The sequence below is a fragment of the Perissodus microlepis genome, chromosome 12 (assembly GCF_051167445.1).
Source record: "Perissodus microlepis isolate ML-2025 ecotype Zambia chromosome 12, ASM5116744v1, whole genome shotgun sequence".
Taxonomy (NCBI): Eukaryota; Metazoa; Chordata; class Actinopteri; order Cichliformes; family Cichlidae; genus Perissodus; species Perissodus microlepis.
Window position 1 is genome coordinate 2653631 of NC_140472.1, and position 14595 is coordinate 2668225.

Sequence of the window (14595 nt, forward strand, 5' to 3'; positions counted from 1 at the left end):
TTAAGTTTTTTTTTAAGGTACATTTTTTGCAAAGTTCCACATTCAGAAACCAGAATTAGATCTGTTGTCATCTGAGAACACGAGGATGACGACACAATCTTCGCACTGAAGTAGTTTGTGCTCTCGGATAAAGGTATAGTTCACACAAAAAATACATTCTTTAAATGCGAGTGGCCATCTGAATATTCAGGATAATTGGCTTTTTAGTCCTAGACACAGCTGATAAGCCCTCACCCAGCGGTGATGTTATCCCTACAATACAGACTGGATACAGCAGGTTTTTAGAGGACTGCAAGAACTTGCCGTTATCTACACAAGTTTACTTGAAGTCAGTTTTACCACCTGAGGGATTACTGAAATGTTGGGCCTCAAAGCTCTACTTAGCACTTTGTTAAAATCAAATTCTATCATGAGGGTCGCATGTTCTGCTAATCAACTTCATATTTCAAGCAGCTCTCAACTAATCTGTATTCTCTGTATCATAAGGCAGTTTCATTAACAAGACAGTCGTAACAGGCCATAGAAACCCTTTAAATCTGGTTTAGTTGCTATCAAGTTACTTTGAGTCTTTCTCGCCCCCTAGTGGTTACAAATCACTTCACACAGCTTTAAAGTGATCGCAACACTAGGCACTAGCCAAATCTGAAATAATACTATACTGATGGGTGTGTTTTGTCATTCATACATTGTAGGAGATGTTTGCCCATAAAAGATACTCCAGAAAAAAGATAAAGAAAAAAAATTGCACAGTCTCCAAGGCCGCCAACAGCGACAGAAAGAAAAAGTCCAGATATGTCCAGGAACTACCGAGAAAAGATTGAAATTGTATGAATTTATTGAAGGACAAAATAAAAACATGGAAGATCTCAGTTTCTTTATTTTCCATACATTTCATGTATGAGCTAGAGGAAATGTGTCCAAACTGACAGAGAGCTGGTCCGTCACTTCAGAAAATTAAGGCAATTCCTGAACTAAGGGAAAAAAAAGAACATAGGAAATGGCAGTCGGTTTTAACACCATTAATAAAAACATTTAAATTTTGTGCTACTGACCAACATACAAAAAATAATTTTTAAAATATTGACATTTTAATTTTTTTTTTAAGAACATCTTCAGTGACAATCCTTTTTAGGATCCCTCACTAAAGTTTTAGTGATCAACTAACTTTGGGGGGTGTGGCTTGTGTTCACAATATTCATAAAAGTTGAGTCAGGCTATGATAAAGGTGCTTCACACTTGCCACAAATAACGTTACCGTCAATTCAACATGGTCCACACCCATACAGTACATAAATTATCAAGGTTTGTTTCGTTTTTTACCTTTTAAAGTCTGGAGTTGACATCACAACCTAACTGTGATGAGAATTCCTGTGTTACATAGGAGTCGTACCATACATTATTAATACAAATCTTCCAGACACTTTGTGCATATTTCTGTTAGGTTTGTGGTTTCTGAGCTCTGGTGTAGCCAGCTCTGTACAGCTGGATTCGGGTGTGTGAGAGAAGGCAGGGCTTGGAGAGGGTATGGCTGCATTGTAGCGCAGGAGGTGGGTGCAGTTAAACTGACGGCTCGTTCAAGTGCTTGAGGCGCTGAATGTAGCTAATGTTGGCAGGGCTGTACCGGCTGGGGCTGAAGTCCGGTGAGGCAGCGTGCCGAGCGGGGCTGAAGCGGCCGGTGGGGGACATCAGGCCGCTGATAGGAGAGCCGGGAGTCTGATGCTGCATCCTGAGTCGTGGTTTTACCACTGCAGGGCTAGGCCAGCTACACAATACAGATCAACACAATAATCAGTGTTTTAGAATAAATTTAATGGTAAATATAAAGCATATTATTTGGGAGACTGGCCTGAGACTAGTGATGTGCGATACCACTGATTTCCTTTCCGATCCGATACCAAGTAAAATCCAGGGTGGTATCGAGGATACTGATCCGATACCGATACTTTGTACAAAAAGTTATTTATTTATTGTATCTCAAATTATAGCATCATAATGATTACAGGACATCAGACTACTTGTTCTTATCGTTTAATAATGCAGAATTATCATATAGAAATAAAAACACTGAAGCTGTGCACTATTTGAGCACGTTGCCTGCCTGCAGCACTAAAGGACTCTGTGAGAGACGTCTGTCTCGCCCTAGCAGCACCTGTCCCTGTCCCTCTCCTCTTCAGTTCGCCTCAACATACGCTCGTCATATTCTGTGATATGATTTACTGTGAGGTGTTTTTGACGAGGTTGGTGGTGTTGCCACAACACCTCACTGTCTTGCCACATGTATCGCAAACCACGTCTCGGCTGTTTGTGGAGGTAAAATGTGTCCATAGATGACTCCATTTACACTCAGCCATTGTTGTGAGTGCGCACACTAAGGGGCTGGACACATTTATTCAGCCGTATTTCGCACATGACTATGAAAGACAGAAGAGGAAGTAGTTCCTTCCAATGTAGACAATCCGAATTATATAGTTTCTTTCCACTGTGTTCCTGTTTATGATAAACTACAAATTTACCCTAAATTACTAAAATATCGATATTTTAATATGAGAATTGATTCTAGAACATAAATGACTGGTATCAGAGGAACCGATATTTTAGTATCAATCCGCACACCACTACCTGAGACTACCCTGAGTAGGTGCGTGTTTAATAGTTGCCTTTATCTCTGCACCCTGGATTTAAAGAGGTGTATTTGGACTCTTGATTTTGAGTTAACACATGATTTAAAGGGCAAAGAGCACATTCTTTGGGTGGCTCAGGTTGGAGAGTGGGTTGATCAATCCCCGACTCAGCGTGCAAGATGGTGAGCCCCAAGTTATACATCTATTTGAGTGAGAATATGACTGTGAGAAAGCACTTCGGTATAGAGGGAAGTCCTCTGTGAATGTGCCTTGTTCAAATTAATAGAAAACACCAGTTCATTTACATGCCAGACTCTGTAAGATCTGAATGTACAGTAGTTTAAATGTCAGTCTTGTAGATTTCAGTACCGATTTCTCTTTTTTCCACCGATGTTTCTGTGGATGCCCTCTGTCATGATGTAAATGCATGGGGCTGCTGTAGAACTTCTTTTTCTAAAAATAACAGCTTCTAAGCTGTGTGCAGAGCCAGTTTTTAAGCTTAAACAGTAATGAAAAGCAAGATAATAAAAGCAAATGCAAGGGATGGGAACTGATAAGAATTTAGCAATTTCGATTCTGTTATCAGTATCTCTTATTGATTTGATTTCTTATCAATTCTCTATCGATTCTCCTTGGCTACATTTTGAGAGTCACCACAATTGCTAAGCCGCATATCAAAGACATAACATTTGTGCAAATTAACCGCATTCTGTGTGGTCAAATGTTTGTGCATGTTGGAGGCGTCTCCCCTCTTTGTTGTGATCAGTGTTGGGGTTGTTACTCAAAAAAATGTGTATTACACATATTACACAGAACTGGTTCTCAGTTCCCATTTCTAGCAACTACTGCACTAAACTGACCTTTAGTGCTGATTAAAGACATGAAAAAGTATTATCATCATAATCATCATCATCATCACCTGGTACTGAAACTTTGAAGCCAGCAGGATCACACCCACACGTGAAATAAGCATACAAATAACTATGAACAGGGTTTGCAGGAAATTTAACTAGCTGTAATGCTAACTGTAAGACAGAGGAAAACAATGGAGCTGTACTAGCCTAGCTGCATCTCTGCACACTGTGGAGAAAAAGAGGGAACAAAACAAAAGGGCATACTTCCGAGCCAACACAAGCAAGAAAGCACCAATTCACAGTTTATGTAGATTAGCCAAGCAGGACCTAGCCTACTGTAATCCATGATTAATGGACATAAGTTGACAGATAGCAGCAGAACAGGTATAATTATGTTAGCTGTTGACATTCACCTGGTTCATTATTCTTTTTAAGTCTGCCTACAACTGCCATCAAACACACACACAGCCTGTAAAACACTGGTGGAAACCCTGCATTGATGTGCCAGCCAAGCTCACTAACCTCTGCATATCTGAGGCAGAGTATGACTTCACTGTGCTCTTCCACTTATGAATACTCGGATACTTCTGAGGATCGATGTCTGTGCCCTCTATTGCTGACAGGACCGCTCTGTCCAGTTTGGTTGGAGAATCACTGTAAAAAAGACAGATGATTAATCAGCTTCTTATCACTTCAGCTCAGTTGGGGATCGTCAGACTGCTCCTAATTTGTACTGTCTGCCTGTCACATTCCCACAGCATCTAGCTCAGAGTGTGTTACACAGTACTTCTCTGGATTATCACAAAAATATTCACAAATGCTTCATGTAGTTCAGTTTCTTTTCCATATAGTCTCATATTTAATTTTATTTACAATACCAAACGTAAAGATTCTCAGGAACATTTTCTATTTGTCTGCTATAAACTGAATCCTCTGCAGTGAAAGCAAGTGTGACTCACCCATCAATAAAAAGTCCTCTTCTGACATGTGGTGGGGTCCTGGGTAAGAACTCATGGGAGTTCTCTAAGGACTTATAAGAGGACCCAGAGGATCCTGAGCTGCTTAAGTCCCTGCCCCCGTGGTCCCATGACTTGGACCTAGCGCAGAAATTGCGCAACCCTGACACTGACCCCCTAGTCCTACCCAGCATCTCCAGACTCTCCTCTGCTTCAAAGTACTCCTCTGAGCTGCCGCTGCTGTGCCTCTCTTCTTTACCTACTCCCTCTGTTCTCCAGCCTGGCCCATCCACAGTCTCACCATCTTGACCGCTGTGACTGAGAGACAGGAGGTTCAGCCCAGAGCTCAGGTCTGTGGCTGAGGAGGAGTTATAGTCCCGAGCCTCCCTATGACGGTTCCCACCACTGCTCCTTCTCTCTCTGCAGCTGGTGGGACTATCTGGTGGCTCCTGCAGAGACATGCGCTCAAACTCCACCATGAGATTGGAAATAGGCGACAGCATGCAGGAAGAGGATGGGGAGGTGCGTGGGGACACCTTGTCTCCATTGTGAGTCCTATCTCTGGAGGAGGAGCACACCCCGTTTTTACAGACTACACCAGGCGACAGGAGGCCGTCGTTGCAGCAGCACAGCAGGTCCTGCTCGGCAGCAGTCTCGATCAGGTCGGCCCCGTGGTGGTGTAGTGCGATGTGGAACTCACGGCCACCCACAGCTCCTTTCAGGACGTCCTTGGATGCAGCACAGGAGGTGATGCTGGTGAGTGCTGCGTTCTGCCGGTTCTTCATCTCCTCAAGGCTGATATCGTCACCCTCGTCCAGGAAGGCACCAACAGAAATGGAGTTGCAGAACTTTTTGGGCTTGCCTGCAATCAGCGAAGAATGAGTAACAAAAAAGTGTCAACTACAGAGTGGTGCACTTTGCTAAGTCTTTAGGGCAAAAAAAACAAGGTATGAAACTTTGCAAAGTCCATTTATTATAACAAGAGGCTATACTTGAGAAACACACTGATTACGCTACATCACTAAAATGAACACATTAAATCAGAAATGTGCACAGTCCACATTCCATCTCAGCAACCCATACTTCTCAAATATAAAGCACTTTGTACCTGGAGAGGGGGTTTTAAACCTGTTGCTGGTTTCATTCTCGCCGGCCCCCTCATGAGTCCGTGAACTGAAATCCTTCTTGCTCAGGTAATCGTCCAGCTTGCGGAGCCCCTCACCAGATGACAGATCCACAAAACTATCCAGGAAGTCCCAATATTCCGCCCAGGGGTGTCCCATCTCATGAGCTAAGTCTCTGTAAGTAAGACGTAGATTCATTTAAATAACAAAGAGATTTGTTTATTTATTGGTGTCCCCATGATTGTGGCTAATGTTGAAGCCGTGGGTTAAAAGGATGCATAATCAAAATTAACCCATTACATTAATTTCAATTTATATTTCTACTGTTGGACTTTAAAAAAAAAAAAGAAGCTGTGCATGTTTCCAAAAAACACAAAACTAGTCCTCATTTATCTTAAACTGGACTTTGATTCAGTCACTCAGGTCATCCGCTCTCTAAAATGAGCTTCTCCTTACCTTTAAGCCGGCTTTGTTATGATTTTCCTTTACAAATTAATTTGAACAGGAGGTGGACTTTGTTGCTCACAGCCAGATCTATTCAATTCAGTTTTATTTATATCACAATAACAGTTACCTCAGGGCGCTTTATATTGTAACATAAATACCTTCCAATAATAGTAAGTAAACCCCATCAATCAGATGACCTATGAGCAAGCACATGGCAACAGTGGGAAGGGGAAAAACTCCCTTTTAACAGGAAGAAACCTGAAATTATCATAATAAGGATATCCTCTCCAATATTTTAGAGAGCCAAGAGTCAGGGGGGAAAACCCCAAACAAACCCAGACCTCATTAACTAAAACTTTAGCCATGATTATTATGAGTATCCACCATTATAGCAGTAATAATAGTAATAAACTGCTAAATATTATTTTGGTAATTTGAAGAGTAATTATTACAATTATTGACAGGGAAGGTTAATGCATAAGTCGACCGTCACATAGTTACATAATGGGCTGTTCTATTCTCAGTGGTATATGGAATACAAAGCATTTTAAACATTAAACAAAACATAAAAAACTGTATACTACTGCTGTATACTACTGTGGTTTAGCTAATCATCCATAATGAAGTGAAAACTTCCAATATGTGTGACTATGTGAAAATTAAGTGAAAAGTGCAGAGATGGCATTTAACAGATGATATCTGTGCATCACAGCTGACACAGATATTCCTGAGAAAGTTACTGAAAATAAAATAAGACTTAGGTTTTGGACGTACCTGCCTACTCTCTCCGCCCCTCTGTCAGGATCAGACTTAAGTATGTGGTGGTAAAGTTCTGCCCGGTCTCTGGGTGGCGTCTTCCAGAACCGGCGAAAATCTTCTGCCTACAGTGGAAAACAATATGTGTTTAAAAAAAAAAATTATTACGGCCTTCATAAACACTGATAAGCAGGGGTTTTTTTTGTTGTTGTTGTTTTTTTTTAAAACTTGCTTTAGAGGGGCTTAGGGGGCCAGCAAAGGCAGTGACAGCCATCATGGGATCCTTGGGGCTTCTTGTGTGTCGCTGGATTAGCGAGAGACTTTCTGAGGACTCGGGTGACCATGGAGCACCAATGATGGGCTGGGAGGTGTTGTCAGTTGCTCTCAGCAAAGGGATATAGCAACGGTCTGTGAAACAACAGAGACTCAAAGTCAGCATGACAACATTTATATATTGTCAAAGGTGGAAGCAGTGGGAGTCGAACCTTAAGCTGGCAGAGTACGTCAAAACAAAATCTAAGTTTATGTGTTGTCATGTGGCTGCTGCATATGGTGTTGGCAGTGTGCGCATACCAAATTGTATAAAGAAATACAGTATGCAGAACGTCGTGCCAAATGCTCTGACGCTGCACACCAGATGCCTTCAACTCTCACCGGACTGAACAAAAACTTGTCGTGATTTGCAAAACAAACTTGTTGCAGTTTATTCATGAGTATACCCACTCAGTAACACTAACACATGCAGTCTCGAGAGCTTGAAAAAAGTAACTGGATTTCTTTAGTTTTGTAAATACGTTTCACCTCTCAAACCTAAAGACATCCAGGGCTCTTTTTTCAAGCTCACAAGACTATTATGACCGACACTTAACCAATTTACAGCAGCTCCAATTTTACAAATATTAAAAGGACAGATTTAAAAAAACAAAAAAAACCTAAGATGTCACATGCTGTGTGTTGAACCAGCCTAAGGAGAACACAAACTTAATTTGTAAGAAATGTGCTAATCCCTTACCCTCCAAGTAGTCACTTATCTTCTGTTTCACTTCTGGACTTTTATTCTTTCTGCTGCATATAAGCTGTGGGAAAGAGGGAAACATAAAAAAAAGAAAACGAAATAATGATGCGTGAACAGACATTTATGTACAGCTGTTGCTGGATCAAGTGAGGAAAGAATTTGCTCATCTAAGTTTAGCTTACAATGTTCAGTGAGTGATTGTTGCCAAAGGATTTAAAAAGCAAGCTTAGAGGTCACAGCTTAAAAACCTGTGTGGGCATAACTGCGCCTCCCTGAACAACTACTGCGAGGATTGCACTGAGAGAGACTGTATTTGCTAGACAGCACTCATATAAATGCGTACACATTCATGGTCACTTCTGTGGTTTAATCCATGCTCCATGTGTGTGCATCTGTGTGTGCTGCTCGTTTAAATAATGGTTCAAAATGTAACTACTTACATCCCTAGGCGTCTGGCCATCCTTATTCTCACGGTTCTTATCAATGTCAGGATGCGAGCACAGGACATTGACCACATCTGGACACCCAAACTTACAGGCAAAGTGGAGCGGTGTTTCAAAGCCCTACAGTGGGGGGAAAAACAAAATAATAAAGTTACTGGGCTCTGTTCATATTATTATTTAAAATGAATCTATTCAGGTTCAATTGGGAGTGTGAAAGAACTGACAGCTTTATCTGGAGTGTTGAGGTAAAGGTCTACAATGTAGCGGATTCGTTTCTGCAGCATGACTTCCTGGTCATCTGGGTACATGAGGCGCATAAACTCTGGGTTTTCCAAGGTGTCCAGCAGCAGCTGAGCAATCCCTGCCTGGTTTTCCTTGGCTGCCACGTGCATTACATTGTACCGGCAGCCCTCCTGAACATACCAAACCACAGAGGAACGACTGAATGGGTCAGAAATCCTTTTTAATCTCCAGTTAACAGAAACTGCAGGTTTTTTTCTAAAAATCAGAATCTGACTTTGGGATTAATCAGGGATTAACAACATGCCACTGATTTTATTTGAATACCTGCAGCTTAATAAACAAACAGAGTTATTTATAATATACTAGCATCAACTATAAACACTTTAAATCACAATTTTTAAAGTACTTTTAAATGTAAAACAAACACATGAATTACTTTGATGCAAAAATTCCATTTCAGCACATCCAGCAGGTAAATTCATTTTTGTTTTTGTCTCAGGAGCTACAAGCTTGACACACACACACAGTAACTGAAAGGCTGGCGCTGATATAGTCAAAATATTTATGTATCAACAAATGACAAGTCAGGCCATGCTACTCTATTAATAGCAAAGACTTTCCAGAGATTGTGGCGGCATCTCTGTGCTATCTTAAGATGCTAAATACCATGCAACTTTCAGTCAGCGTTATAAACAGTCCGAATATACCAAAAGTATTCACTACATGTTCCCACCTGAACAATAGTGGGATTATCTCCTGAGCCAATGAGATAGCGTGGATTGCCCCAGACCAGTTCGCTGAAGGCCGTCTCATCGCCCTTCTCCACAGCTTTCCTTAGTTTGGCCGTCAGGTCCTGGGAGCGCGGACTCTTAAAACTGTTGGCACGCTCCCGGTTGATGGTATCAACCTCCACGTTGTCTGGGGTGGAAGGGAGGAAGAGACGAAGCTGGTCACTGCAGCGAAGAATTTTTCAGGAGTGCTTTGCACAATGGCTCGGATTCTAGCTCGATCTGTGGTCTTTTTATCCGCTTGTGCCTTTTAACATGTCAGATACATCAGCAAACTGTGAAATCTTTGTTTGAACTATGCTGCACCTCTATATTCACACTGTAATAAATACAGCGATCAGCTCAAAGATGCCACTTCACTTAAAAGTGATAACAATTTTGACTGATAACGGTGCACTGCTTTATCAGGCAATAAACTAACACAAGATGAGAAAATAAAAACTAATTCAATTGAATAAAAATACACAAAAAAATACTGTAAAGCTCTTTTAGAAGAGAAGCCTAAATCATTTCATGTACTTACCTTTACTAATGGGCAGGCCTGGTTTGACAGGAGATACACAGACTGACTTGTTGGGAGAGGGAAAGTAATCACAGATCCCCTTAGCAAACTTCTCAGCATCCACACGGCTGGAAAAGGCTTTAAAACGGGCTCCCTTCATCGTCTTTACAGCTTGAAGGGCATCTTTCTTATCTGAGTATACGTGTGCTCCCTCTGCAGAAAAACACAAAAAACATTTTAATTCTTTTATTTGGTACTCCATTTTTTCCTTAATTGTTGTGTTTTACTGTGGCCTAACCGGTGGCTGGGTTTTTTTCCACATTTTTTTGCCCTGTCTGTCTTGTCAGCCACGTAAGTGCCACTGCTTCTGCAACTGCAAAAAAAAAGCCTGCCTTGACTGATTAACATTAACAGCACTGATTTTTATGGAAGCTCAAAGTGAATTTAGATCATTGCCCCAGAGAGGTCAGTACTGCCTGACTGCTCACCGCCAAGAAAAGAAAATGTTTGTCCACTAAACAAATATATATATAAATAAATATAAATATATAAATAAAAAAATATCTTAATTATCTGATTATTATTTGGATGAACCATATTTCTGAGACATTTCTTCTGTTCTTTGCCTTTGAAGTACTTTTTGTAACAACACTGCAAATTTAAATGCGTCAATCCAATAGAAATTGTTTTTATTTGGTGAAGTGCAGACTTTTAGCTTTAATTCAAGCGGTTTAACAACATTATTACATTAACTGTTGGAATTACATGCATTTTTATACTTAGCTCCTCATTTGCAACAACTTAAAAGGCTATTTGACAAACACTGTAGAATATCCCATTTCTTTGCCTTGAGAAACTGGGCTTCGGGTGGTTATCCAATTGTGTGAAATGCTGTCAAATCAGTTTTGGAGATTATAACCCTGTACACTATGAGCAGTCACATAATGCCCATGCCATAATATTTACTGCGCCATATTCAACAGATGAGATCTTTCAGATCATAAATGTTCTCTTTCCTTCTTCACATTTTCCTCTTCCCATCATTCTAGTACATTTTATTTTTGTTTGATGTGTCCGAAGAATCTTTTAGGAGTTTGTGGTCTGTTTTAGAAGGTTTGTAACAAGTCTAATCTGGCTTTCTTCATCCTGAGTGGAACTGAGTAGCTGAGCATGGTTTGTGTCTTGTTATAAACACTCTGTATTTCAATTCATGAAGACGTCTCTTGATTGACCTACTTCAGATTTTTGAATTTGTTGACTTGGCGTGAAATTTCCTAACCCCCCTTTTTTTCAGTCTTTCTTAACATTTGCTTTACTTGTCTTCTGTGATTTTTCAAGTCATTTGGAGTTGCTAAACTGGACAGTGCATCTATTTGTTTTCAAGAACAAACACAAATGTTTATTTGGCCATTTCTTACATTTTTGCGATCAGTCTGATAGGATAGGTTTATTTTAGTTTTCAGCCAAATGATAGCCTCCTTCACTTGCATCAGTATCTGTTTGGATCTCATAGTGACAGCTCCAGTGAAAAGATACCAAATGAAATCAAGTCTATTTGTAATGCATTAGCAATGAAACAGACCTCACCTTTTTAGTCATTTGTTCAATTACTATTGAGCCTCTGACAACAGGGGACTGTGTCTAAAAATGCCTGTAATCCTAAACAGTTACTGCAATTCTGTTGTTAGAGCCACTGAATTAAAGCCATTGTGATAATATGCTAGTCATGTGACTAATATAGGTTATTACAAGACAATAATTCCAACAATTATTACTCCAAAGTTCACCATCTTAAAAGGACAAATATCATGTCACACAGTCTAGGAAACATAAACAGTAATAACTAGATTTCTAAAATTAAACCAACAAATGCATGCAAAATAATGCTAACTAGTCATCCAGCAGCTGGGAGCATCTCCACAGCTAGTGTCAATAACAGTAAAGACAGGTGAAGGATGGTGAAAAGAGAGCAAAGCTGCTCCAAAATAACTTGTACTAGGATAGAAGCTGTCGCTATAGTTCAGATTTTTGGGGGTTTTATAAAATGGACTCATTTTGCTTCATTCCTGCCATCGTCTTACTGGTGGCAGGGCTCAGTTCCTCTACACAACTTGAAACGCAAACAGGTGGGGCAAAAACAGTGTGTTGTACCATGTTTTTAAACTGCGTGAAGTAATGCTAAATTGTTTCAAAGTATTGTTTCTACAATTCCCAAAGTCAACAACACTTGGCAAGTAATTCTTGATACCAAAATTAAGCATGATATCTAATGGACTCTAAAAAGTAAGAAGCTGAGTTTCTCTTACCATTTCTTGCCAAGACATCCTCCCAAAGTGGACACACTCCATAATAAAGGGTTGGGGACACTTGTGCTGGCTTTGAAGGAGTTTCCACTTTGGACTGCAAGTTACTGCCCTCAGCAGAGCTGTTTGAGTTTGTATTTTCTGATATTTCTTCTTCCTCTGGAGGGTTGAGACCCACACCGTAGCCAAAGTCCAACTCTTCATTGGCAGCCTTTGAGGAGCTGCTACTTGCTCCAGAAGTTGTGGGCACAACAGCCGAGGTGGCACATGACAGAGATTTGGCATGATCCACCACAATGTTCAAGGCACCAGCTGAAGAGCTGCTGTCTGTTTCAGTGGTACTGCTCTCTGGTCCAGCCAGGATACGGGCTAATTTCCTCTCATAGGTGGCACGGGTGGTGGGTGTAATGGGTCCACACTTGACGTTTGCCCGGGCAAACTCCTCAGACAGTTCATCGGCACTTAGCCCCCTCAACCTGCTCAGAGCCGCCTCCATGCTTCAGCTCCCTGTAACACAGCACAAACTTCAGCATTTACAAACAGCAGCTATTGATAAACAACTTCCTATACACTATAATTTTATCATTACTCATAAAAATAAGTAGTACTTAAACTAAAAGTTGATGGATGTCTAAATCAAGCTTAGACTAGTATGTCAACATTTTCCACTGCATTCCACACGTGTGCAATTAAACAGTCTCTAATTACTGCGTGCACAATAGCTAAATGCCATGTATAATTTTATATACTCCAACAGTCAGTCCAAAGTTTTAAAATGTAACACACTGATACTACCATCACTGACACCCCCCCCCCCTTTCAGTAGCAAAAAGATAATCATTTACATTTAATAAGCATGAGTATGTGTCTTCAACAGCCTCAATGATTTTTTAATTAATATGACAGAAAAACACCCGGTGGTACTGATGGTCTAAATGCTTATTTTAACGTAGCATATTATGCCTCAACAGAACCACCGAGACCAGTGTTGGACTAGCATCTACTAGCTAGCCTGCTAACCAGCAAGGCAGCTTTAAAAGCCGGGAGTTTGCCTGACAAAGCTAGCACAAGAGACGCTGCTCGGAAGGAGATATAGATGGGGCTGGAATACTGACCAATATGAATCTGCATTAAAGTGAGTGCATAATAACAATATTAGTATGTTCATTCGCACGCTGTCACGCCCAAGTATGTCATTCGAGGTGGGTTTTCAGGCTGTAACGTAATAAATGTGATACGTGTTCGCAGTGATGATGCTGATAAAAAAAATATTTAGTCACAAATGTGTCTCTTTACTTACCAAGGAACATTTTTATTGAATGTACGGAGAGCTATGGGAAACCGTTTAGTTTTGCACAGATCAACTGTTGGACAGACACAAAGCTGGAGACGGTCTGGAAGAGTCTCATTGTTTACAACACGTTCTGCGCATGGTCAAATTTAAGGGAGGGCGCACGATGCGTTTACGTCTATAGGAAAATTGACAACTAGCTCACTTGAAAGTGACAGCAGCCAAACACAAATCGATTTTTTAAAATTTTCTTTCTCTTAAAATATGCTACTGTTGTGGTTAAAGATCATTTACATGACACCTTACACTGGATGTGACATAGGTTTAAATAACATCACTGCTGAACTCGCTCTACATCACTAGTTTATTGTTTTAAATACCGTATGTTTCTACATTTGTTAATAATACTCAACGTAACATGTCAAATATTTTGTGTATGTTGGTGACAAGAGCCTTTATCGGGACATGGCTGCTGGTCTACAGTTAAAAATACACCGTCCTCATATTTACGTACTTTCTGCTAGCCTTTAATGTAGCATCATGCTGTGCCTTAGTAGACGTGACTAATTCAAGGAAACGATAACCTAGCGCCGATTTTTGTAGTTAATAACAGACATACTATTTTACAGTGAATAAGAAAAATACAGAAACAATAAAGAATCTGAAATGTAAAACTGGTATAAAGAAAATGGTAAATATTTTGTGTTAGCACAAAGCCATGTACGCAGGCCAAACTGATCACTTATCGGGTAAAACAAACGCAGGGCATGGCGAAGGTATTCAAATAACTGAAACGATCAACTTCACGAATGATCGTTAAATATGAAAATTAGAAAATTAGATTAGAGTGACATTAGGTATGCGATTCATTTCAGGAAGCTGAGATTGTCAGCCATGCTAGCAGTCATTAGCCAGCTGGCAAGCCAAGAAGCTAACCACTCGAGCTACCGGTTAGTGATAATAAAAACTGATACGAACGTTAAACGCACAGTTTTTTCTGGTTTTACATTACATATAACCGTAAACATGTACCCCAGTCAACTGTACGTCAATGATATATTAATATATAATTTTAATTGTACCATTCCCACCTCCTCCTCCTCTCCCCGGCTATTTTGCTAGGTGTCTTCTCACCGCGACGGTTTCAAAATGCACAGAGCGAGGACCCGCTTCCGTCTAAAATACTGCCTGAGCAAAAATAACGATTGAAAAGAGAAAATTCAAAGTGGAAACAGGAAACAAAAATACGGGG

The 14595-nt window shown here is 40.4% G+C and overlaps 1 protein-coding gene across 3 annotated transcripts; it reads right to left on the minus strand.

Annotated features, from left to right (window-relative positions):
• Positions 1-812: 812 nt before the first annotated feature.
• On the minus strand, positions 813-14517 carry ankle2 (ankyrin repeat and LEM domain containing 2). Of its 3 annotated transcripts, none has more exons than XM_084947025.1 (13): positions 14435-14517; positions 12056-12559; positions 9771-9962; positions 9193-9377; positions 8441-8629; positions 8214-8336; positions 7771-7834; positions 6987-7166; positions 6777-6879; positions 5540-5730; positions 4435-5293; positions 3998-4129; positions 813-1762 (listed from the first exon to the last, which is right to left on the minus strand). In XM_084947025.1, exons 2-13 carry the CDS (start codon positions 12546-12548, stop codon positions 1558-1560), a joined length of 2916 nt encoding a protein of 971 aa, XP_084803151.1. In that variant the 5' UTR covers positions 12549-12559; positions 14435-14517; the 3' UTR covers positions 813-1557. The 3 variants fall into 3 exon arrangements, with proteins under 3 accessions (XP_084803151.1, XP_084803150.1, XP_084803152.1); XM_084947024.1 differs by having other exon boundaries at positions 14426-14506; XM_084947026.1 differs by lacking the exon at positions 14435-14517 and adding an exon at positions 13353-13474.
• Positions 14518-14595: the final 78 nt, after the last annotated feature.